General features: G+C 52.2%; 1 protein-coding gene across 2 annotated transcripts in view; it reads left to right on the top strand.

Moving 5' to 3' along the window:
- Positions 1-3,829: 3,829 nt before the first annotated feature.
- PLA2G4E (phospholipase A2 group IVE) overlaps positions 3,830-25,419 on the top strand; it is a 39,787-nt gene continuing 18,197 nt past the window's right edge. Inside the window, exons 1-9 of one of the 2 annotated variants that reach the window (XM_054452067.1) lie at positions 3,830-3,937; positions 11,089-11,161; positions 16,976-17,112; positions 18,720-18,851; positions 19,864-19,904; positions 22,350-22,392; positions 23,850-23,913; positions 24,796-24,974; positions 25,078-25,161. In XM_054452067.1, coding sequence (XP_054308042.1) covers positions 3,842-3,937; positions 11,089-11,161; positions 16,976-17,112; positions 18,720-18,851; positions 19,864-19,904; positions 22,350-22,392; positions 23,850-23,913; positions 24,796-24,974; positions 25,078-25,161 — 849 coding nt within the window. In that variant the 5' untranslated portion in view covers positions 3,830-3,841. Of the gene's footprint in view, positions 3,938-11,088; positions 11,162-16,975; positions 17,113-18,719; positions 18,852-19,199; positions 19,244-19,863; positions 19,905-22,349; positions 22,393-23,849; positions 23,914-24,795; positions 24,975-25,077; positions 25,162-25,419 lie in introns of those variants that run through there. The other variant, XM_054452068.1, reaches the window with a different exon arrangement.

Here is a 25,419-nt window from a genome sequence, read left to right as displayed (position 1 = left end):
GGAATCCAGAGTTTGTTGGCAAAGACTGGAAAAGCGTTAGGTGCTTTTCAGCAGAAGAACGAGAGGTTGAAGGGAGTGTTTCTAAAGCTCACAGGCTGCAGGAGGCAGAGAGGAGGCTGGAGACAGGTGCTGCCAGCAGGAGGTGGGAAGGAAGGGACAGGGCCCTGAGCCACCTGGAAAGAGGGCAATGAGGAGTCATCCTTGCTGGGCCCACAGGGGAGTGGCATCCACCGGGCTTCTGGGAGGAATGTGCTTTTCAATATTGGGTTACCTGAGGCCAAGAGTCTGCTGGCAGAGGCAGTGCCTGGTCACCCCAGCTGAAGTGTCAGGTAACAAGCCTGGCGACGGGCCTGGAGTCGGAGGCCTCAGCGCACACAGCAGCAAGGCTGGGCCCAAGTAGGCCAGGGGATCTGAGGATCCTGGGGCTCCCTGGTCATCAGTGCTGGGTGGAAAGGAACTGTTCCTTCCCCTTGCCGCAGAGACGGGTTCAGAATTTCCACACAGAAGGAACTCTGCCAAAAGAGCACTTGACTTGGAGCAGCAGTTGTGTACCAAGATTGCTGCTTTGGCACCCGCACCCTGGTGTGGGGATGTCACTGTTTGCCTGACACTCCTTACTCACCATCCCAGTCCACTTCCACCCGCCCCAGTCCTCTGCTCCCGTCCCGTCCCACTTAGAGCCCACACTGGACAATTTACCCTTTAATTTTGCCCCCTTTCCTCCCCTTTCTAGATTATGCATTCTTGGTTGTTTTATTCCAGACCCCACCCGAGTGGTCAGCACAGAGATGGGCACCCAGCAGGCAGTCAGTAAATACTTTCCAGTAGATCGGTCCACTTAGTTCAAGGTCACGCTGGCTCCCACCTGGGACAGAGGCACCACAGAGGATGTGGGGGAAGAAACTTCCACCAACATCCCATCAGCCCCCTATTCAATTTGATTTAATTCAACTAAAATGAGTTGAGACCCTGCTCTTGAGGAGTTGATAGACAGTGAGGAAACGTACGGGTTGGAGATCTAGATTTTCCACACGTCGCGTAGAATGGATGAGGGTGGAGTGGGGGGTTGTGGCTGGGCTTCTTCAGTGAGAAGAGGCCAAATAGGAGGTCTTGAGGAATGCCCTGGTGTTTGGGGCTCACCCTGGCCTATCTGATTGGGAAGGGTGGGGGAGTGGAAGGGATGGGGAGACAGATGGGACCCCATGACTTTTAGGACAGTATAGTGCTGTGGGTTGAGTTGCCACAGAAGCTCCTGGACTTAGCTTGTATGGCCTGTTCTGGCCTTATCTCTCCCTTAACTTCCCACCCTACTTCCCCTATCCCAGATGGTTCACATCTCACCTCCTAATTGATCCCTTGTTTCAACATCAATCATCCTTGCCATCTTAAAGTTCAGCTCTCCTGCTCAAAAACTATCAATAGCCCCCCACTGCTTAGAGACTACTTCCAAATATAAAGTATGGCCTTTTAGGGTCATGATTATTTGGACCCTAATCTAGTATGGAATGAAGGGTGACCTCTGAACACAGGGCAGACTGGGTCCAAATGCAGAGCCAGAACCAAGTCGGTGGTATCTGTGGATGTGTACCACATCTTAGTAGGATGTATACAGAAGATGCTTACTCTTCATGTGCCTGGCCCTCCAGAGAGCAGAGGGGCCTTACCTGGGTGTTTTCCAGATTCGTTCTTTAACAAAGCCTCCTTCTTTCTGCCCAATTTCTACCACCCCTGTGTTCCACTCTCTACCCCCGGTATCTCCTCCCACACAACTCACTGCACAGACACCAGACTACTTGCATACCTAAGCGTGCCCTGCTTTCTGGCCTCCCTGCCTGCATTCATGCTGTTCCTTCCTCCTAGGATGCCTCTCTCTTCCTCCTAGTGGTCCCTAGGCTCACTAGCTGTTGAAATCCCATCCCTCGTCTAAAGCCCAATTCAGATGCCACCTCCTCTGTAAGGCCTTTTCAGATCCATTCTTTCCCTCTCCAGCTGAAACCCATTTTCCATCTTCTGTGTTCCCTAGCCAGTTCTTAGTTGTGTGGCAGAGCTCTGTAAACCAGGGGCCCCCAACCCCCTGGCCACAGACCAGTACCAGTCTGTGGCCTGTTTGGAAACAGGCCACACAGCAGGTGGTGAACAGTGGGTGAGTGAGCGAAGCTTCATCTGTATTTAGAGCCACTCCCCATCACTTGTATTACCACCTGAAACCCACCTCCTGTCAGATCAACAGTGGCATTAGATTCTTATAGGAGCACAAACCCTATTGTGAATTGTATACTCGAGGGATCTAGGTTGCACATTTCTTATGAAAATCTAATGCCTGATGATCTCCCATAACCCCCAGATGGGACCATCTAGTTGCAGGAAAACAAGCTCAGGGTTCCCACTGATTCTACATTATGGTGAATTGTATAATTATTTCATTATATATGACAATATGATAATAATAGAAATAAAGTGCACAATAAATGTAAGGCACTTGAATCATCCCAAAACCATCTCCCGCCCACCCGTGGAAAAATTAACTTCCATGAAACCAGTCCCTGGCACCAAAAAAGGTTGGGGACTACTGCTGTAAACCATGGATCTTCACAAATGTGAAGGAAGGATTATTATTGATCCTTCTAAGATGCCACCTGTCACCGTAGAGAAACTTGGATCTCTGAGCCTCTGAAGGGTTGGATGCATCTGGCTCTCCAGCCAGACTGTCAGCAACTTCAAGCTTAGGATTTCCTCTCTTAGTAGGATGTATACAGCAGATGCTTACTAGGTACATGAACTAAATTGAATTTGTGGAGTTTGCTGAGGGATGTGGTGCTGAATCCCCGTCCTTGGCAGAGGAGGGGAGGGCAGGGCAAGGAAGGAAGCCGGGAGAGCAGCTGGCTAAGGCCCCTCCACTTTCTGGAGGGCCAGGCACGTGAAGAGTTCCCACAGGTACCTCCAACTGGGTTCCATCCCGGCATTCAGGCCCAGTCTGTCCCATGTTCAGATCTCATTCTCAATTTCAAAAAAGCACTTCTATCTATGGGCCAGAAAAGCCGGTTGTAGGGCCCCAGGCAATAGCTCAGGCAGGAAACTCCCAGTGTACACAGTCAGGCAGCAGAGCAGGCAAAGCTGCCCTTGTCAGGCCCCTCAGTGAGCAACCAGGCTAGAGATAGGAATCATCTGGGCGGGGCAGGCGCATCCTCCAAGCTGTCCTGAGACCAGGCAGGGGCTGGACACGCCCTCTCTCCACCTGGCCTCCCAGGAGGGAGGACAGGGGTTGGTTGCCCCAGACCCTTTCTCACAAAGTATTGGGCAATTATTTTCTTTCTTCACCCTCTAGCTTTGGGAGCCGTGACCCTGGTCTCTTTGGGAGTTGTAGCCAGGGACCCCATGAAGGTCCCTGGCCACAGCTCCTGGGGTACCAAGCCATGAAACTGAAGTGGAGTTGGGAGCGATGGTCGCATCCTCCTAGAGGGGCATCTGTGAGACATGACCTCTATAAGCTGAAGAGATAGAGCTTTCCCAAATTATGGTGGGCTAGTCCTACAGTCATGTGGGTCCAGTGTCCTCTTCTTGCCACCCACTGTGCCCTTGAAGGCCTGGTCATTCTGAGTGGCTGGGGGCTACAGACTGCTGACCCCAAAGGCCAGAGCCCTGCAGGTCCCTGTATTTCTATGACCTGAAGACCTGTGATTTCTTTGATATGAAGAGATCTAGGCCCATGCACCCTATCTGTCTACCCACTCAAACCACTCCCAGAGCAATCCCAGCTACTGCCAAGCTGTGGCCAGGAGGGTGGAGCTCTGAGTCAGAGTATAAGTTCCTGATCTTGCCACCCAGCTGGAGAGCTGCCGTGATGCTCCTGAGGCAGATGCACACCTGGGTCTCCCACTCCCTGCCAGACCCATGCCAAGCAGAAGACAGCAGGCCCTCGGCCACCTGTGCCTTGAAGGTGAGGGATGGGTGCTCAGTGGCTGGGGCCAGAGGCTGAGGGCCAGGGAGGCATGGCCAGGAAGTGAGGGGCAGGGGCAGGGAGCCGAGGGCAGGAGACGGGCCTCAGGGAGGGCTGGTAGGCATTGGACATCTCAAGGACCTGGGCTCAGGCAGCCTCATCTTAAAACCTGGGGGAAGTGGTTTAGCCCAGTTGGGGCCAGAGCTCCTGCTTGGGTGGCCCTGCTGAGAGTACCCTCAAGATTTTCAAGGCATTATGAAGTGGCGTGGGGCCGTCCTGGGGCCAGGCTAGCACCCAAGGTAGAGAGTATGCCAGGGGGATCCACATTTGGCCTGCCCTAATGGCAAGCAGGATTTAACCCTGCAAACATCCTAAGCTTCTATGCTATGCAAGAGTATGGTGTAGTGTATGGTGAGAATTGGTGGCATTGTCAATCTGTTGCCATCAGCCACGAAGCTGCCCACCTGGGTTTACAGTCAAGGCTCCTGGGTCCATCCAACTCCTCACAGCCTCACAGGGAGACCTCTGGGTTCATGGATCAGGTTGCCAGAGCTCTAGACCAACTCTGCCTCAGTTTCCCCATCTAGGCAATAGGGAGATGGCCTCAATGCTTCAATCTGCTGTAGGCTCACCTTGGGAAGGATCATTAGTTGGCTCCTGGAAGGCAGCACTTCTTCCTCATTACCCTCCCCAGGGCCACCTCCCCAGCTCAAGTTAAATCATTGAATGACATGGGTGACGCCCTGAAAGTACTTTGCTCCTTGGTGGGGGAGATGAAGACCCTGCTCAGTCTCCTAGGAGCCCAAGTCAGGGAGCTCCGTGGTGGGTAGTGGCCAGTGCCCCTGCTGCCCAGCCAGGTAGACCCTGCCTCCTGGGGTGCGCCCTGGTTTCCCCACAGCACTTGGGTGGCTGGAAGGGCCTCTGGCCACCTATTGTTCCTGCCAATCTTTTTGAGCCTCCAAGAGCTTGGGCCAGGAAAGGTCCTCCACAGAGGTGACAGAGTTTACCTCAAAGGGGGCAGTGAAGCAGCTAAGAGCCCAGGACCCCAAATGTGGCTTCAGGAGCCTCTCCATGAGCTGCATCTGTCCCTGTCAGGCCTGGAGGGTCCATGTTGGTGCCGGAATTTCTTGCCCTGACCACTCAACTAGCCTGGTGATAAAAAGGAAAACAGCCATAGTAGCTCCTCCCAGGTGACTCTTAGTCTGGGATGTTGCTCAGAGTGGCTGGGACATGTATTAGGGTCCCATCATGTCCCCTCCCAATGGTCTCCTTAAAGGAGGGCCCACATGTTCTGGAAGACAGCACCCAGCTAGTCTAAGCTCTGACACAGGTGTTGCAAGGAACTGAAGGGTACACCCAGCTCTCTAGGGAGGAGGAGGTGGCATCACCCGCCTGGCCTGACCTGAGAAGCCCTAGGGAGGGAGTTCCTGCAGGCTCCCCAGGAGCCATCTTCCCCTCTCTCCAAGCTCCCCAGACTTCATGGGATGGTTTGCTGAGGGTACGTCTGGCCCAGCGATGGGCATCGGACCCACCACTTCTGAAACGTGGTTGTCAGACCCTTCCCCAGACCCCACTCCCACCCAGGAGCCTGACCCTGGGAGCCCTTTGGTAATTAAGTATTCTTTTGACTGATTTCTGGTAACGGCTAGATTCTTGGGGTATAGGGAGAGCTCCAATGTGGAGGCTGAGGCTTTTCCTCCCGTCTCTGCTACTGACTAGTCCAGCACGTGGCCTGGAGAAAGCTGCTAGCTGGTGCTGTACATTCACAGTGAGAGCCAGGTGGATGGAGTGCATGGGCCCTGGAGACCTGCACCCGAGTCCTGGCTCTGCCACTCCCGGGCAGTGTGAGCCTGTTTGAGATGTAATCTCTCTAAACGCGGCCTTCCCCTCTGTAAAGCAGGGATAATGATGCCTTCCCTGGCAGTGGTTGGAGGGTTAGATAAGAGCATATGCACAGCACCTAGAGCACAGCCCAGCTGGGTCTGCCAGAGCAGAGTCATACATTTTGTTCCCCACCCCCACCCCTGCCGAAGGTCATATCTATAAAAGTAGGGGTGGGAAGGGGCAGCATTGGATTGCATCATAGCCAATCCTGAGATTCAAGGGGCTGCCTCTTTTCCACATGAGCTGGCAAGGTCCCCCAGTCCCCAGTAGGTCCCCAGGGGGCAGTGGAGTCCTGGCAAGATCAACCCCAGAATCCGGGCTGGGGAGGGGGCTGGGACCATGTGTCTGCAGCCTGAGCAGTGGGGCCGTCTCTCTCCCCTGGCTTCCCAGAAAACTGCTGTCCAGCCTGTCCTCCCCGGCCCAGCTGTACTGGTTGGCAAAGTGGCTAAATATACTTCTGTACTGTTTGCCAAACAGTTCCTGCCTTGAGCTCCAAGTCCCCAAGTGCTCCCTGGTCCTTACCCCAGGGCCCTCCCAATGCCCCCATGAAGGATGAATGCCTGTCCCTACTCTAGGGCTGCAGCCCAGCTGACATGGTGCCTGATCATGTCTGTTCTTAAATATTTTGACTCTTCACCCTGATACCCAATCCCAGCCAGGGCATCCTGTTCTAGGGACGAGCTTGTCTGAGTCCTTAAAGCTTTGGCCCTTACCACACCATGAGCAACCCTGTAAACTTGGGTTCCGTAGCCTCCCTGGTTTCTGGTTCCCGCACGCACATCACAGACACGGTGCTTTGCTCGATTACATCTTTCCACTGTAGATTAATTACCTCCAGGCCATGAATTTTTGCTCATCTCTAGCAACACTGATAGAACAGATTATATCAGAAGCAAAATAGGCACATTCATTGCAACCCAAGAGGGCCATTTCTCATAGACCTGGTTTCTGGAATGCATCTGGGCCCCAGAGCTAAGTCCCATATTCCTGCTGCCTTCCTCCCAGCATGGCCCGGCTGGGATGTCTCTCAAACCCACTTCCCAGTCCCAGTTCTGTGCTGGCAAAATGTGGTTGTCTCCTGAAAACTGGGTCTCTCCTGAAAATTCGTGAGCTGGAGGGTGTGATCTGAGGCTCAAGTGGAGCAATCTGTGGCTACTGGAAAATGGGAACTTCTCCAAGAACCCTTATGGCTCTGATGTGCTCTAGATGTTTAAAAAGAGAGGGATTTCCTAGAATGTGTTGGTAGAAACAGCCAGTAAGAGCGCAGGCCATAGAAGAATTGTCAGTTTGGTGTTATTTTTTGGCTTTGGGGGAGTGCTGAGTGAAAAGAAGAATCTGTCAAAAAATTGTTTTAAAGAGAAGAAAAGCAAGGAAGAGGAGATGAGGGCAAGCAACATTTGTCTTTCTGTTTGCCAAGTAAACTGAGATTATCTCAGTGGGAGAAACATAGGCTTGGGAAGTAGCATTGGATGTCTCTGATTCTAGCTGTGAGCCCTGCATCAAAGGGCTTAGCCTCTGATTCTCCATCTGTAAAGACGAGGCTAATAATAACTGCTTCGTGGGGCAGTTGTAAGGATTAAGCAAGATAATATACAGAGAACCCGTACACAGCACCTGCGCATGGCTGGCACGCAGCAGATGCTAGCTGTTATTGTTGCTGAGTTAGAGCAGGAAGAAATGGTCACCTGCATTGGAAGGCACTGAGGTTAGATGATGGGAGTGAACTTGTCCTGGAAGGCAGGACACCTGGAGTGAGGTCCCGAGGGAGAGTGTGGCTGCGCCTTCCCTGCCAGAGTAGATATTGAAGGAGGCAGGCTGGGCCACAGGCAGCCCCTCCTGGAGGCAGGAGAAGGACTGTGATGGCCGAGAGGACCATGGGACCTGGGTTCAGAGCCCTAAAACACTGTGGAATATCCCTCAGGACAGACTCCTGCCTGGGCTGAAGCCTCCACAGCTTGGACTCTAGTTGCCCTCTGAGAAAGTGGGCCGGTGGGTACAGGTTTTGCCAAAACTGCTTGCCTGGTGAAAGTTGACCCTGCCTCCTCACCCGGCCAGCCCAGGGTGCATGCTGCACTCAGGCAGGGTGAGAAAGGAGGAGTGCACCTTGGAGGTCTGGCCAAAGGCCACAGCCGTGTCTCCAGCACCAGAAGAGAAGCAGTGTGCATGGCTTTTGGCCCAAGTCTCCGGCTCCCAAGAGAATGCTGTTAGAGCAAGTTATTGACCATGAAATGTTCAATATTTCAGAGTTGATCTCACAAAATAAATCTCCAGACCTATAATTGACTGTGAGTTTGACTTTTGTCCTGGTTTTGAGGCAGCTGTTGAGGAGAGGAGAAGAGACCTTAAAAGGGGCTAAATAACGTGACCTTCCCAGAATCAGCATTCTGTTGCTGATCAGAATTAAGCCCCAGGGACCGGGCACAGTGGCTCAAACCTATAAACCCAGCACTTTGGGAGGCTGAGGTAGGCAGAATCACCTGAGACCAGGAGTTTGAGACCAGCCTGGCCAACATGGTGAAACTCCGTCTCTACTAAAAATACAAAAATTAGCCGGGCATAGTCATGAGCACCTGTAGTCCAGCTACTCGGGAGACTGAGAAGGGAGAATTGCTTGAACCTGGGAGACGGAGGTTGCAGTGAGCCAAGATATCCCACCACTGCATTCCAGCCTGTATGACAGAGCGAGGCTCCGTCTCCAAAGAAAAAAGAATTAAGCCCCAGGAAAGTCTGAAAGGACCAGCATCAAAAGATTCCCTAGCCAAGGCAACAGAGTGAGACCCTGTCTCAAAAAAAAAAAAAAAAAAGTAAAGATAAAAAGATGGTCTCTGAGTGTTGGGATTATAGAAACTTTTTTCTTCATATCTTGTTTCCCCTGCCCCCAATTCCAGTAGTATTTAAAGAGAGAAGAATTGAATCCTCTTAAAAGGGTATAAAGTGATTCTGGCAACACGAGGTAGAACATGCAGAGTGGCGTGTCGAGGGTGCCAGTTCAGAGGCTTCTATAAATACAGACATTCGGTTGGTAGGCATTTACCGTGGGCTCAGGCTGGGAATGGACGACAACAATGACTCTTCTAAGCCTGAGTAAAACTCTCAGCGAAGGGGCTTCAAGTCCTGAGTTCCAACAGGAAAGGCATGAACCAAGAACAGAACCAGGACACCTGAAGAGAACAGGTGAGGGGCTGCCCCTTCCTGGGTGTGCCGGCTCAGAGTAGAAACGCACCTCACCTCCGCAGCCTTGGGCCCCTGGGGACCAGAAGAGGTTTCCAGAGTCCAGGAGCATGATTGATGGCAGGGAAGCTTTTGGAGCCAGCCAGAGGCCCCAAGCTTGGAAAGCAACAGCCTGTGGCCGGCTTGACCTGCTCTCCCCATCAAAGCCACTGGCCGCCGTTGCCTTTAACCTCTGTCTCTGCCTCGTATTCACCCCTGACCCCCCAGCATCTAGCATAGGGCCTGGCACACAGTAGGTCCTCAAAAATAATACTCTAGAAGATGGTTCGTTCATTCAGAGGAACAATCAGAGGGCTGGCACTCTCAGGGCAACAGAGGCAGGGAGCCCTACCAGCAAGCACACAGGCCCTGAGCTCTGAAAACAGCCCATGGAATCCAAGACGCCGGCCAGGAGAGGGGTGAAACGAGAGTGGCTCCCACAGGCTTAATGCCTGGGGCCAAGGGCAACAGGCAGAGGGGCACTGGGAGACAGCTGCGGTCTCTCGGTAGGCAGGAAGGATGATCCGGCGACACTCTGTGGCTGCAGGGTCCAGAGAAGCTGGTGTGGCTGGAAGAGGTGGTTTCACGGCCTCTGGGAGGCAGAAAGTAATGGGTCCAAAGGGGACAAAGAGTAGTGGCTGCTGCGAGACTCAGAGTGTAGGGGCAGCTCGGGAGGGGCGCGGGGCCTTAAGGAACCACAGCCACTGCCCCAGACACTGTGGCCCAGGGAGGGCTCTGGGTGTTCCTTGAGGACCCAGGCTTGAGATGATGGCAGAACCCCCAGGAAGTGATCAGAAGTAGAAGAGGGGTGGGATGGAAGGAGGAGCCATCAGCACCACGTAAGCAGGTCTGGGGGTGTTCCCACACCCCAGTTGTTAGGACAAGGTGCTAGGGAAGGGGGACACCTCAGGGCTCTGGTCCCCTGGGCTTATCGTGACCCACAGAGGCATCTGACAGGAGCCAGTCATCAAACCCAGGACTACTTGAGCTTTTGCCATTGGGAAAGAGAGATAATCGCAGACCAGCCAAGACTCCACAAGGACCTCTTGCAAGAAACAGTGGAGTGGAGAGAGGCAGACTGTTTCCTGGGAAGGGAAAATAGAATGACCAGAAAGACCTGGGGGAGATACCCTGGGGAAGAGGCCCAAAGGGCAAGGGAGATGCAAAGGCCTGGGCTGGAGCTAAGTAAGTACCAGTGGGGGTGAGCCCCTGGCACATGGTCTCCCAGTGAGTAGATGTGACCGTGTGTGATCAGTGTCTGTCACCCCCCTTCCCGCAGCCACACTGTGCCTGCCTCCCAAGCAGGCTGCCATCTTGCCTGGGCAAGGGCAAATATCTGCATGTGGGACAGTAGGAGGAGAGTGCCAATAAGCAGCTATTCAGTGAAGAAAGGAGAGGGAGAACACCTCAGGACTCCCTTGCCGTGGGCGTTCATTCTTTGCATGAGGCTGGAACATTCATTCACTCACTTAATGAGCATGCATTGAGCATCTTCTAGATACGAGCATGCTATAGGTACTGGAGGTACAAAGATGAAAAACCAGTCAGGGTCCCAGGCTCTCTGGAGCTTCCAGGACCTTCCAGGCTGAAGAGCAGACAGAAACCCCAGCAAACAATGACAAAACAACATGGGGAGCCAGGTGTGGTGGCTCATGCCTGTAATCCCAGCACTTTGGGAGGCCGAGGTGGGTGGATCACCTGACATAAGGAGTTCAAGACCAGCCTGGACAACATGGTGAAACCCTGTCTCAACAAAACTACAAAAAATTAGCTGGGTGTGTGGCAGGCACCTGTAACCCCAGCTACATGGGAGGCTGAGGCAGGAGAATCACTGGAACCTGGGAGGCAGAGGTTGCAGTGAGCCGAGATTGCGCCATGGCACTCTAGCCTGGGCAACAAGAGTGAAACTCTGTCAAAAAAAAAAAAAAAAAAACAGCCCAGGGGTTGTTGTAATGCAACTGGGCCGGCCTGGGGAGGCATAGCAGGAAAGTCTCCCCCGGGGCAATGGCCTTGGGGTGATGCTTGAAGACTGAGTCCTCTGTCCTCTGCTTCCACAGGAGGGGCTGTCTCCATGCCACCTGTTGACAGTGCGGGTCATCCGGATGAAAAATGTCCGGCAGGCTGATATGCGTGAGTATCCACCTCACTGCTCTCCTTCTCCTCTGCTTACCAGATCTGGATGGAAGAGGCCCTGACTGGAGAAATGGTCAGGTGGATCCGTGTGTGTGTGTGTGTGTGTGTGTGCATGCGTGCACATGCATGATGTATATGTGTATGTGCGTGCATGTATGTGCATGCATGTGTGTTCTGTACTCAAGTTGTAGTTCAGACTTTGGGGTTTCTGTCACTCTTCCAGGCCCCTCGTTCATGCTGTTCCCTCAGCGCTACCTGCCCCGCAGTCTGTGCCTGCACCCAAGAGCTCTGTTCGCCCTCTGTCTCCTCCCCACTCTCTCTTCCCGGAATCGATTTCCAAGAGCACCCGCTTTGCCCACACGGAGCACTCCTTGCTCCTCCTTTCGGTTAGGGCCTGTTGGGGTGAAGTGGAAGGAGAGGCACTTAGGCATCGTGGAGCCAGCTGCCAGGTGACTCCCAGAGCCCCTTCTCAAGACAAAGATCTGAAACTGGGCTCTGGGGACCATGCCAGAGCCCACAGCACCCAGTTCTACAATTCAGCCTGTGGATGTGGCTTGACTTAGCAGCACTGTTTGTGCAGTGCTGTTTCCTGGCAGCCCTAACCTCCCCCTTCATCCCAGAGCCTGCTGCATTTCCAGGCCACGGGGGCCAATGGAGGCATCTCAGTGGGCAGAATCCTCCCCACCCTTGTCTTTGGGTAGCATTTTAAGAGATCATGAGAACCGAAAGCCCCTCCCCACACTGCCCACCCCTGGCCCCATCCAGAGAGGAAGTTGGCCCCCAATGGGGAAAAAGCTCTATATCCAGGCCCCACAGGTGGGGAGCATCCCTGCTCACCGGTAACCACGCAGGAATGACTCAAGCGCCACAGGGATCCCGAAAGGCTAGGGAGGGCCTGAGAGGGTCAGAGAAGACACAGAACCCTGAGATTGCGTGTACATTTTAACAAGAGGAGCTATGTCCAAAGCAGTTATAGAATAACAGCATTCCCATCTTGTCACCAGGGAGTTTAGAGGCAGAGGAGAACAATGAGAGCTGGGAGTGGCCAAGAAAGGCTGCACAGAGAGGCTGGGGTCTGAGAGAGGCAGGACCTGAGCATCCAGAGGCCTTGGGAGCCTGATCTTGGGGAGAGGCTGTCCTGAGGGAGGGGAGCCACACCCCCTGAGCACCTGCCTGGCTGACCTGTAGCCAGACATCCACACACTACCTGATGCTCCCAACAACTTGAGGAGAGGCCCTGGAGGCCCATTTTGCAACGAGAGGTTAATGATTGCCTAAGAGGGAAGTAGGGTCTGATCCCAGGTCTGGAGAGTGTGGGAAGAGAGGAGACAAGCCAGGTATGGAGAACCAGGAAGTGAGGCAGAGGAGGGATTAGATGCCTTCAAAGTGCTGGGGTACCTGAGGTCTTGAGGAAGAGATTGCATGATTTCCTGAGGGCTCGTATGCAGCTTGTGCTAGAGTGTAGGTGCAGAGAGTCTGGGAACTTGTAGGAAGCTGTCACTCCAATGCAGGGCTGAGTGTGAATGGATAAGCGTGGGAGGGCCCTGAGCCCCAGAGACAGCAAAGGGACTAGAGGATTCCAGAGACAGAGCCTCTGGAGGGCAACGTGTCCAGAGCCTGTGCCAGCAGGAGTGGCTCCAGTAGCCTCCAGTTTGGGTCTGTGTCTGCCAAGTGGCCGACCAAAGGGCCAGGGACTTTTCCTCAAACTTCTTGGGGTCTTTCCCAGCCTATCAGTGAATGATTTGAGGATTCAGGGAGCGTCCTCTGGGTCCAGGACGTGGCCACCTCTCTTGCCTTTCTTGTCCATGCCACGGTGGTCACTCAGACACTTTCCTACTCTTGGGCAGAGTTCACCCTCATCCTTGGGACAACCCAGCTCCCACATATCCACAGTAGTGCTTACCTTTCTCCAACTCCTTCTGCTTTTTCTTTTTTCTTTTTATTTTATTTTATTTTGAGACGGAGTCTCACTCTGTTGCCCATGCTGGAGTGTAGTGGCTCAATCTCATCTCACTACAGCCTCGAACTCCTGGGCTCAGGTGATCCTCCCACGTCAGCCTGCCAAGTAGCTTGGACTACAGGCATGCGCCACCACACCTGGCTAACTTAAAAAAAAAAAAATTATTTGTGGAGACAGGGTTTCACCATGTTGCCCAAGCTGGTTTCGAACTTCTGGCCTCAAGTGATCCTCTGTCTCAGCCTCCCAAAATGCTGGGATTACAGGCGTGAGCCACTAATCCCAGCCCTCCAACTCCTTCTGAGGTGTGTCTGTCCCAGCCCCTCCAGTCATCTGGCTGCATGACCCCATGCACGCCTGCACCTGCATGCTGAGACCTCCCACTGTCCAGGGCCCTTTCTTCTGTCTTCTTCCTGCCACGCCTGTCACTCAGCGGGTGACGGGGTGTGAGGAAGGGCAGGCAGCTAGAGAAACAGGCTGTGGTCTGGCTCTACAAGCCTCCTCCCTTCCCTACATGCCCCTCAGGCAGGCAGGCTGCCTTTGGGCGATACCTGGTCCTCTTTGGAAACCCCCCTGTTGCTTACGTTTTCCTCATTTCCCTGAGGAACAAGGTGGAAGGTACATGTGGCATCTCGGGGTACCAACCCCAGTCATGTCTGGTCTGGATTCCACAGTTGCTGCAGGCTGGGCTGTGTTGCTACCTTGCCTGGGTTAGATTAAGACTATCCCGAAGACTTTTAGGTCCTGGGTTACTCTTGTCCCAAATTTTTCCCTTGTAGTTTGAATCCAAAATAATCAGCACTTCATTTAGTTTTGTAACTTGTGCCTGAGTCTCCTAAAATTTCCAAGAGGCCGAATGGCAGTGAATACTCAGATTCAGGGCTGACTCCTTGATAACTGAAAGAGCCTTGGGCCAGGACTGAGAGACAATCAGGCCTAGAAACCTCCCAGTTGTCAGGAGTTTTTGTTTCTCTTGAGAAAACAAATTAAAACCCAAACCAGCACCCCAAGGGATATCAGACAGGTGTCTCCAGAGGTATTAGAGAGACAAAGTTCTGAACATCTATAGAGATGATTGAGTCATCTCCGCCACCCACATTCCAGGAAAGGAGACATGTCATTCAGATGACCAAGCTTTCTGTCACTCCACTAGGAACAAGGATTAGAACTTACCTGTGCCTAGGAAATCCCCATAGCCCATGAAATTCTCAGAACCAGGTCACCGTTGCCTAACCATTCATTGTTGGGGGTGGACTGGGGAAGCAGCTCTCTGCAAAAGAACTGAAAAACTAATGCTTGGAATGTGGGTGTTTGATCAATCTTGTCTCTGCCAGGAATATTTCTTTATCTTAACTAGACATTTAAGCCTTAGGCCAAAAATACTGAGTTTTTATTTAATGGGCTTCATGGGAGAATTTTAGGCATGGACGAATGACAGGAAAACAATTTTAGAGGGAAGGGGCTCTTACAGGGTCCATCAAATCACGCGTGCGAAGCGCATTACAGAGCCAGTAGGTTTAGAGCTGGCTCCCTGCCTGCAGGCTCCTAGTGTACCGGAGACAGACCTGAGGGGTGTGGTCCAGGCCCGGGAGGAGGGGCCAGTGTTCTGGAAAAGCCAAGGAAAGGGTTCAAGAGGGCTGAGCAGGTCCCCGGTGAGTCTCTCTATCAGCAGAGCAATGAGACACACTGACCTCTGACCTGTATCTGCAGTGACGTATCTGTACCTGTATCCTGTGGCCACAGCGTGATGGAGACAGATGAGTTCACTTGTTGTTGCAGAGCAGCATAGGGGTGCTCCCCAGGAGAGGAACAGAGGACTCTGGGCTCAGGGGTACCTGGCCCAGACTTGGATGCTCAAGGAAAGCTTCCAGAGGAGGTTCCTTCTGAAGCCCCAAGGGGCTAGCCAGGAGAAGGGTGGGTGAAAGTGGAAGAGTGTTCTGGGCAGAGGGAGCTACATGTGCAAAGGCAGTTTTGAATACAAGTGACTATGTTTGGCTGGAGTCTAAAGTGTGAGTGCGTGTGTGTAAGTTTGAGTGAATGTGTACGTGTGTAAATGAGTGTGAATGTACGTGTGTGCACACGTACACATGCTCACACACACAGGGCAGGGGTGGGGTATTAGGGAGGGTGGAGAGATGAGGCTGAGGCTGGGGAAGTGAGCAGGGGCAGCCACTTTGAGTGGCTGGGACTCCTTCCTGAGGGCAGAAGGGAGCCCCTGGAGGATCTCAAACTGGGGAATGGCGTGGTCACATCTAAAAAGCTCCCTGTGGCTTCTCTTTGGAGAAAAGATTAGAGCGGGGCAAGACAGGAGATGGGAAGCCTATCTGGGAAGTGGCCTTAGAGATTATGGTGGTCTACACCAGGGCAGTGGCAGGGCAGATGAGAAGTTGGGGGGCCCGAGAGAGACAAAGGGTTAAATCAACTGAATGTGAGAGTCAAGGATGACACTGGTTTCTGGCCTGGACACCTGTGTGATGATAAGGAAGAGCAGGTTGAGCATAGAGGGGAAGAGTAGGGTGATGGGGTCATCATTTTCTTTTGATTCTGTTGGGTTTCAGTCATTCTTTTTGTCTGGATTAAGTGATTATCATGACATCTAAAGGATAGTGTCATCTCACGTTTCTTCAATAGGAGGAGGGCTGTGAATTCCAATTCACTGGATGATGAGGCCTCAAAGATTACCCAGACTTCAGGGATGAAATCAGAGCTAGGAACGCCTGTGATTTAGATCAGGGCTCTTGATTCTGATAAACCTTTCAGTGTGGTGACAACGCAGGGCGAAGAAAGCCCTGGCTCCACTCTCATCAGTGACTATTAATAATTAAAAACTAGTTTGAATCAGTCCCACCAGTGTAGAACTCCCATCCTCCCACCAGCTTTACCATCAAGAGGACTCTCTGACACTGGAAACTGTGTTGGCTTTCACCATTTCCTAGGTATCTGGTGTGTACCCTGGGCCTTGCCCTCGCCGACTGCCAGGAGAGTGACAAGGGCAGTCATGGCCCCTCTGCCTCCCTCCTCCCAGGACTAGAGCAGGGAGCCAGCCTGGGCTACTATTTTCACCCTATCCCTTCTGTTGCTCCAGGTGGAAGACTTAGGAGACCTTTTGGGAGGGCTTGTTGGGGTCAAAGCCTCTGTCCCTTCTCCAGAGCATATCCAGCAACATCACACTTGGGTTGTTCATTTAGAATGAAAAAGAAGTATGTGGCCACAGAGGGGAGGGTTTCTTGGGCCATAACCTCATGCTGTAGATCAGGATAGGTATGAAGAGCCTGACTGGGTTCAGTGGAGGCATTAAGCCATATGGAGATGGGGGTTCCTGCTCCTAGATCTTGCTCAATAGCTAGTTTCACTCAAGTCCTTGCCCACTGGGGCCCTTCTTCTTGGCCGACTCACAGCAGAGTGTTCCTTCTCATCCTCACTTCTCCTCAGCCCAGAGGGAGCGCTTGGCCCTACTTTGGTTTTCCTGGTCCCCTGGGCTAAGACAAGAAGTAATCCGGACCCTTGGGGACTGGTCTTCCAGATCTTACCTTGGCAGAGGGAAAACTGTGTGACCATACCTTGTCCCAAACCAGCAGGGGTTTGCTCAGAGATAAGGTGCTTCTAACAAGAGCCGGAGGCCATCTGTGTCTATGAGAATGGCCAGTGGGATTGCGTCACCCTCTATGAGACCCACAGCCTGCAGTCTGTGACTTCTTGGGGATCTGGGTCTCTGGAAAGTTAGACCCATGAATGAGGAGAGGAACTGGAGCTGAGATGGGGCCTGGCTCTGGAAGAGGATTGCCTGAAGTTCCCTTTTGACTCCACATGTTCTCTCTGAACCTGGATTGGTTCCACTTATCTTTCTTGGACAGTGAGCCAGACAGACTGTTTTGTGAGCCTCTGGCTGCCCACTGCCTCTCAGAAGAAGCTGAGGACAAGGACCATCTCCAACTGCCCAAATCCAGAGTGGAATGAAAACTTCAACTTCCAGATCCAGAGCCGAGTGAAGGTGAGACATGGAGGACTGCACCTGTCTGCCCTGTCTGCATTTTACTTCCCTCTTGCTCACTTGTCCTTCTCTTTGCCTCTGTGTTCTTATGCCTCTTTGTTTTCCTTTCTGCCTACTTCTTGTCCTACAAACCTGTCTTCCCACTCACACCCACTACTTCCTTCTTCCTGTCTCATGTTTCCCCCTCTCTGAGTCTATTTATCTTTCTAGCTTTTTCTCCTGGTCTCTGTTGTCCTAATTTTTGCTGAAACTAGGTGTCTCTTAATCCAAAACAGATTGTGTTTCCAGAGCCTTCTCCAAGCAGGGGAATACACAGAGTGGAAGAACCATTCTATTCACTAGGTCTGAGGCCAGTCTAATTCCAGCCAGAGGGTTCTCTCCCTCTTAAATTCTTTTCATATTGCCTTATTATTTCCATTTCTTTCCGTGTGTATTTTATTTGTTGAGTTGTTCCATGGGATTGGGCTTCTTCAGATATATGATGACTCTAAGTTGAGTTCATATCTCCCATGGGATAATTATCCTTTGAGCATCCTGAGTTGTGACAGCCTCAGCAGAGATCCCTTACGACAAATTTGGCCTCATGATAGTGGCATCAGCCCCAGTCTGGAGGTGCTTGAGGCTTGACAGCTCCACCTTACTGCCTCCATGTTTTAGGGATACTTATTCATTTTTGTTACGTGATGTATATTTTCAAGAAGGGCTTTATACTTATTATTTTTTAAATACCTTTTCTATCATACATGTGAGTTTGGTAAGGGAGGAGGATTTTGATGTGGGTTCAGTCTGCCATCTTGAAATCAGAATTTGAGCTTCCTTTGGATTGTGGAGCTGCTGGGTTGGTTCTGGGACATACCTGGGTTTCTAGTAATTACAAGGTCAACAATCACATCCAGTTGGGAACCTCCAGAACCACCTTATGTCCACTAGATGTATTTAAGAGGCAGCTTCAACCCACATCTCCCAGGATCCTTGGAACAAGAGGCCTCAGAGATTAGTCCATGTCACCTGAGAACATTGACCTCAGAGTTCAGCCAGATGACAAATTGGCCGCTTTGGGACCATCCATGAGAACTTACTAGGGGCTGATGAGTCAAAGGATAGAGTTCATATACCCCACCAATTATCAGAACCCCTACAAGCTTTGCCACATCACTCCCTGGAGTGTTAGATGTTCGCTTCCCTGATCTGGATTTTCTAGCACCAAAGGGGCTGTCTTCAGTGCCCAGGGGCCCAGTGCTGGCCACATTCTATATCCTGGCAGGGGTCTTGCTTGCTCTTTCCCATCCATCCTTCCCCTCAGGTGAAATGAAATCCTTCCATAGTTCACAGGTCTCTGCCAAGCTTGTAAAAGAGGCAAATTTCTCTAGTAGGAAAGTGAGAACAGAAGGCCAAGAAGGCTTCAGGGAGTTAGAAAGGAGGGAATAGACACTTGCCTTCCTTAATTCGTTTCCCTACAAATATCTCTCATGTCTGAGCAGGGACTTCTCGGCTGTCTCCCAACCCCCAGACCTACCTCCTTGCTAGGACAGATGTCAGGCCCCTCGTTCTGGGAAGGGGTCAATGCAACCATGGTAACAAGACTGGCATCCTTCCTTCTCCCCTAGAACGTGCTAGAGTTGAGTGTCTGTGATGAAGACACAATGACACCAGATGACCATCTCCTGACAGTTCTCTATGACCTCACCAAGCTCTGTTTCCGAAAGAAAACCCATGTGAAGTTTCCACTCAACCCGCAGGTGGGTGCAGGGGTCCAGGCCCTCAGACTCCAGCCTCATGATAACCTCATAGCTGCTGCTGATTCCCACAAAGCCATTCCCCAGGGTCTTCTCTGTGTACACAGTCAAGTCGAGAAAAGATGGTGCTGCTGGTTTAAATCCCAGCACCGTCACTCACTATGTGATGCCGTAAAAATAACTCCCTAAGTTTCTGTTTCCTCATCTACAAAATGGTGATCATAATACCTACCACACAAGGTTGTTGTGGGACTTAAATAAGAAACCGTAATTCAGGCAACTAGCAGTGTTCACAGAACACAATGGAGAGGGAGTAAGTCTTGGTTCCCTTCCCTCCTTTTCTCCCCTCAGAGTCCCGTTGCTGGGATGGCCCCAGGAACAGAGAACAGATGAGGGTAAAGGCGGGCGAATCTGCAGATCAGAGACAGTCGGAGCTGGAGCCCCCAGGATGCTGTCAATTCAATCATTCAACCAGCACTTGAGTGCCTGTGAGGGGCCGGCACTGTTCTAGGCGCTGGGTCCCCTTGGGAACTAGCATCCCTGCCCTCACCTAGCTTACATTCTGGTGGGGAAAGTAAGGCCCAGTGAGGCCCTGGCTTGCCTCCAGCACACAGCAAGAGGTGTGAGGGACTCAGTGAAGGAAGGAATGGGCTTTCTGAAGGCGTATCTCAGCGTTCCCTTGCCACAGGCACTGAGCCCCTTGGGAAGGCAGGAGAGCGGTGGGAAGCCAGGAGAGTGACAGAAAGGAGATGCTCTCAGGCAGAGGAATGCACATGCTGGGACTGGGGGTCAGCTCCACACCCTGACCTCCCCTGAGCTGTCAGTGATGCTCCTGATGTCAAAGACTTGGGGACAGAGATTGGCAGAGGAGACCACAAGCACACTCCATGGCAGCAGGCAGCTGTGGGGGAAGGACGGAGGCAGGTCCACAGCGGCTCCCAGGGTGGCAAAGGGTTCTGGTCAGCAGAGATGTGCAGACGCCACTCACAGCCGCCTTCCCTCCCTCCCCTACCAGGGCATGGAAGAGCTGGAGGTGGAGTTCCTGCTGGAGGAGAGGTGAGTAGGCCCGGGCCCTGGGGCCCACCAAGGTCCTGGCCATCAAGTGACTTCTAGGAACGAGCATTTCAGAGGCAGGTGGGCCTTTTTGCTGCCTCACCCTCTTCCAGTCTCACTCCTGGCACTAACCCTGACTCTTCACTGTGCATCAGAATCACCCAGGAGCTTCTCCATAGTGTAGAAGCCTGGGCCCCACTGCACTTACCCAGTTCTCCTGCCCTCAGCATTGCTTTAAAGATCTAGTACTCTGGACAAATAGCCTGCCTCAGGCCCCCTGCATTCCCGAGGGTGGCTTCTGGGAAGAGTTCCTGCCACCATGGCGATGGGGGCCTTGTTGAGGCCCAGCTGAGAAAGAGGTCAGAGCCCAGGGGTCTCTTCCTTGACCAGAACTGTTAGAACAAACACCCCAAACCCTGGCCGCAAGCAGCCAACTCTGCAGCCAACTCTGGAACCACGTCAGTGGGAGGCTCAGGCCCACCTTGCAGGGTTCTTTCCAATCTTCTTTCTTGCCTGCCTGCCTGCCTGCCTGCCTTGCTTCCTTCCTTCCTTCCTTCCTTCCTTCCTTCCTTCCTTTCTCCTTCCCTCCCTCCCCCCTTTCCTCCCTTCCTCCCTCCCTTTCTCCCTCCTTCCTTCCTCCCTTCCTCCCTTCCTCCCTCCCTCCCTTCCTCCCTTCCTCCCTCCCTCTCTTCCTCCCTTTTTCTCCCTTTCTCCCTCTCTCCCTCTCTCTCTTTCTTTCTGTCTCTCCCTCTCTTTCTTTTTTCTCTCTCTCCCTCTCTCTCTTTCTTTCTCTCTCTCTCTCCCTTTCTTTCTCTCTCTCTCGCTTTCTTTCTTTCTCTCTCTCTCTTTCTTTCTTTCCTTCCTTCCTTCTTTCTTTCTTTCCAGAGTCTCACTCTGTCATCCAAGCTAGAGTACAGTGGTGCGATCTCAGCTCACCGCAACCTCCACCTCCTGGATTCAAGCGATTCTCCTCCCTCAGCCCCCCGAGTAGCTGTGATTACAGGAACACACCACCATGCTAGGCTAATTCTTGTATTTTTAGTAGAGATGGGGTTTCACCATGTTGGTCTCGAACTCCTGACCTCAGGTGATCCACCCACCTCTGCCTCCCAAAGTGCTGGGATTACAGGTGTAAGCCACCGCGCCCAGCCCCAATCATTTTCAATTAGGAAAATGACCCAGGATCCTGGAGACATGACTGTGCTGAGGACTCAGAGAGCTGGAGGTCTGGAAGGAGAGAACAAAGAGGGAAGGAAGGAAGGAAAGGAAGAAAGAAAGAAAGACAACCCCTTCCTCAGGCCGGGCAGAGTGCCCTGTAACTGGGCAGCTCGTTCCTCACTCCTCCCTCTTCTTCACCTGGCAGAGCTGAGCCCCCCATGCTTGTGATGAGCTTGGGAACAGAAGGAGGATGACAGGTGGGAGACAGGACAAGAGGGCTCGTCAACTACCACTCAGAGAATCCTCTGCCTAGGGGATCTTCAAACTATGTGAGGGAACTTACTTCCCATCAACAGCTGATTGGCAAATTAAAATCAACTTTATTTACTTAACATTGAAGAAAATCGAAGCTCTCGCCTCCAATTCTTGATTTGACAGGATTTTTAGAGGGCGGGGAAAACTCCTGGGCTGAATTAGAAAGTGGCTTGCAAAATGAAACATGTCATGCTTGGTAATAAGAGTTGATCTGGTGAAACCCTGTCTCTACTAAAATACAAAAAATTAGCTGGGCATGGCGGCATGCACCTGTCATCCCAGCTACTCAGGAGGCTGAGGCAGGAGAATCACTTGAACCCAGGAGGTGGAGGTTGCAGTGAGCCCAAACCGTGCCATTGCACTCCAGCCTGGGAGACAGAGTGAGACTCCTTCTCAACAACAACAATAAAGTTGATCTGGAGACACAGTCACCTTGGGCTTAATTTTGACAAGGGATGCTGTGGACTTTGCCAGGCTAATTGAAACTTTGGAGGCTTATGTTCTCAACTTTATAACACAAGGGCATTTAACATTCACCCTCTCGGCTGGGTCAGACTGTTAAATGCATAAGTTAAATAAAGCACAGAATGGAGAATGGATCATTTTTGCTACCAAAACTGTTTATGTCTGCTCTAGCTGGCAGGTTGCAGCCATTTCTTACAACCTATTTATTCTTCTAACCCCATGTATTTGCATCTGGTTAGACATAAAAAAACAGTTATCCTTTAAAAAAATAGAACTCTCCTACTCTTCTAACCTATAAATCTATTTTTTTCCTGGACATTCTGTTTCAAATGTATGCCAGTTTCCTCCCTGACAACGTATAAGGCTAAGGTTTCTGAAGCTAATATTTTTTATGAGAACAAAGAAGGCTCTGATATTTTGTTATTGACCCTATTTATTCCCTTTGTCGCCATTAGAAGAAACCAGTCAAGAATGCTAGAATTGACCAGGAGTTCTCCTTTTGTTTTTCAGTCCCTCTCCACCTGAGACCCTCGTCACCAATGGCGTGCTGGTGGTAACTATCTTCTTGGGTTCCTGTCACTCCAGAGGCCACGGCTGGCTGCTGCTCTCAGGGGAACAGGACCAAGGGAGAAAACAGTGGGCCCAGCTTGGTCTCTGTCTTGTCCTGACCTCTGCAGGAGTTAGACTAACAGAGGCCAGCCAAATGGGGCACAGGCAGCACTGGGGCACGAGCTGGGGCTTCTATGCAGAGGGAGGAGGGAGCTGGGACATCACGCTGGCTGAGCACTTCATATCCCAAAAGTGACCCTTCCCCTTAAGAACCTCCCCAATAAAACAACCCACTAAGTGCAGCCTCCTCTCAGACTCAGTCTTGGTCCTGTACCCCACAACCCCAGTAATTCTACAAGCACAGTTTACCATTTTTTTTTCTTTTTTCTTTTTTTTTTTTTTGAGACAAGATCTCACTCTGTCGCCAGGCTGGAGTGCAGTGCTGCAATCTCGGATCACTGCAACCTCTGCCTCCCATGCTCAAGCACACCGCCACGCCCAGCTATTATTTTGTATTTTGTATCTTGTATTTTGTAGAGACGGGGTTTCAACATGTTGCCCAGGGTGGTTTCAAACTCCTGAGCTCAAGCGATCTGTCAGCCTCAGCCTCCCAAAGTGCTGGGATTACAGGTGTGAGCTACCGTGCCTGGCCTACAAGCACAATTTCTGTATTAAAAATTGTTTCATAGCCAGTCATGGTGGCTCATGCCTATAATCCCAGCACTTTGGGAGGCCAATGTGGGCGGATCACTTGAGCCCAGGAGTTCAAAATAAGTCTGGGTAACATAGTAAGACTCCCCATCCGTACAAAAAAATACAAAAATTAGCCAGGCATGGTAGCATGTGTCTGTAGTCCCAGCTACTCAGGAGGCTGAGGTGGGAGGATCACTTGAGCCCAGGAGGTCAAGGCTGCAGTGAGCTGTGATTATGACACTGCACTCCAGCCTGGGTGACAGAGTGAGACCGTGTGTCAAAAACAAAAATTCATATTTCAGCTGTTGGTACAGCTATTTTAATTAAATGCATCCAGTGCCTCAGGGTTCAAGGAGACCTCTCCCTCAAAAAGAAGAGTCTTTGGGAATGTGTGGCAAAGGAGTATGATCTGCCTCAGCATCTTGACAAGGCTATTTTATCGGAAGCCCTCATTTTGAAAGCCCAGAGCTGAACATTCCCTCAGGTCAGATCCCCGACCTGCAGCTGAGGACCTGACCCCTAGTAAACTGTGACCGTGGGTCCTAGACATCCTAGGACAGCTTCATGGTCAAATATCCTACCTCTGAGTGAGATGGCATGCCTTGATTGGGTTCAGAAAATGTGGTCAACACACTCTGCATTCCCCAGCATCAGCCCAGTCAGACCAATGCTGAATTTATCCTCTGGTCCCTCATCTCCCTTTAGCCTGGAAGAGCAAGGAGGTGGCTGGTGCTGAGACACTCCGTGACCCTCCTTTGTTTTTTACAGTCTCGACAAGTCTCCCGCCTGGAGGTTCATGCACAATCCAGGAGGCGGAGGAAGAGGGAGAAAAGTGAGCTGTTTTGCCTTTTCTGCCTACTGGGGGACAAGGGGGAGCTGCTTCCAAATCCCATCAGCATCAGACTCCACCTATTCCAGGGCTTCCCTGGGCTCAGGGGGACCAAAAGCTTGGCCGAAACTCCTCAGAATCATCTCACCCCCAGGGGTCATGAACCCCTGGCCTTCCATCCTGCTCTGTAAAGGGCGTGTTCTTCCAAGCACCCACATAACCTTGGAGTGTCCCAGGTCTGGGGTCCCAGTGCGGCCCCCTCTGTCCACGCTTGTCTGTGCTGTGCCATGCCAGGACCTCAGATTGCCTGGGTCAGTGAGGTGGTCAGCACCCGAAGCCCAGGGCCCCTTTAACTATGCCCCCTCCTCTAGGCAGACCACAGCTCACAGAGGGTCCTAGCACTTTACAGCTGGCAGAGACCTAAGAGATCCATGAATACCATACCCCCACCCTACTCCCCACCCTACTCCCCACCCTACCCCATGTTGCCCATGCAAGGCTACCAGGCACAAGGGAGGGAGGACAGAAGAGGCGTCTACCTCAAAAGCGACAGTGTGCTGAGGGCCTGCCTCCTCTACAGTGGGCAGGTTACTTTGGGGCATCTTCTGGCAAAGCTGAGCCAAGGACTGGTCCTGAGGACCTTCTCAGCATCTCAAAGGGTTTTCTGGGGACTATATTTGTCCGCATCCTCATAAACCTCATTAAAATACAGGTTCCTGGGCCCTGCCCTACCCCATAGATTGAGAATCTCTGGGGAATTTGAACCGGTGCCCCAGGTGATTCTAAACTCCTCCTGGATACCTCCAAATAGGCTTTTCGCTGGACCAAGTTGCAGGTGGGTAGTGAGAGGCTCCCGGGGTCTCACCCTCTTGTCCTCTCTCCCAGTGAAGGACCTCCTGGTGATGGTGAACGAGTCCTTTGAGAACACCCAGCGTGTCCGGCCCTGCTTGGAACCCTGCTGCCCAACCTCTGCCTGCTTCCAAACCGCTGCCTGCTTCCACTATCCCAAGTACTTCCAGTCCCAGGTGCACGTGGAAGTGCCCAAGAGTCACTGGAGCTGTGGGGTACGAGCAGGCTGACACTGGGGGAGGTGTGGGGAACTGGGGCAGGTGGGGGGTGCCAGAGGAGCTCCCTAGCCCCTCTCACAGAACCCGCCCATCCCTCCAGCTTTGCTGCTGCTCTCGCAAGAACGGCCCCATCAGCCAGCCCCTCGACTGCCTTTCCGATGGTCAGGTGATGACCCTGCCTGTGGTGAGTGCCTGAGTCTGGGAAGGGCCCCTGACTTACTTCCCCTGGAGCTCCTGTGGTAGGGAGGTAGGGAGAGCCTGAGGGGGTACAAGAGAGAAGGTGACTCATGAGGGTCTCTCTCAGGCAGGATGGAGGAGTCTTGTGGGGCAGGAGACTGATGAGCTACAGTGTGGTCCAAAGAGTGTATGGAGGCTGAGTTGAAGATGGTGGGGAGATCGTGTCCAGAAGAGAGAGGCAGGGATGGAGTGCCTGTGTGTGCAT

Source organism: Pongo pygmaeus, chromosome 16 (assembly GCF_028885625.2).
Source record: "Pongo pygmaeus isolate AG05252 chromosome 16, NHGRI_mPonPyg2-v2.0_pri, whole genome shotgun sequence".
NCBI lineage: Eukaryota > Metazoa > Chordata > Mammalia > Primates > Hominidae > Pongo > Pongo pygmaeus.
This window is presented reverse-complemented; position numbering and strand designations above follow the sequence as displayed.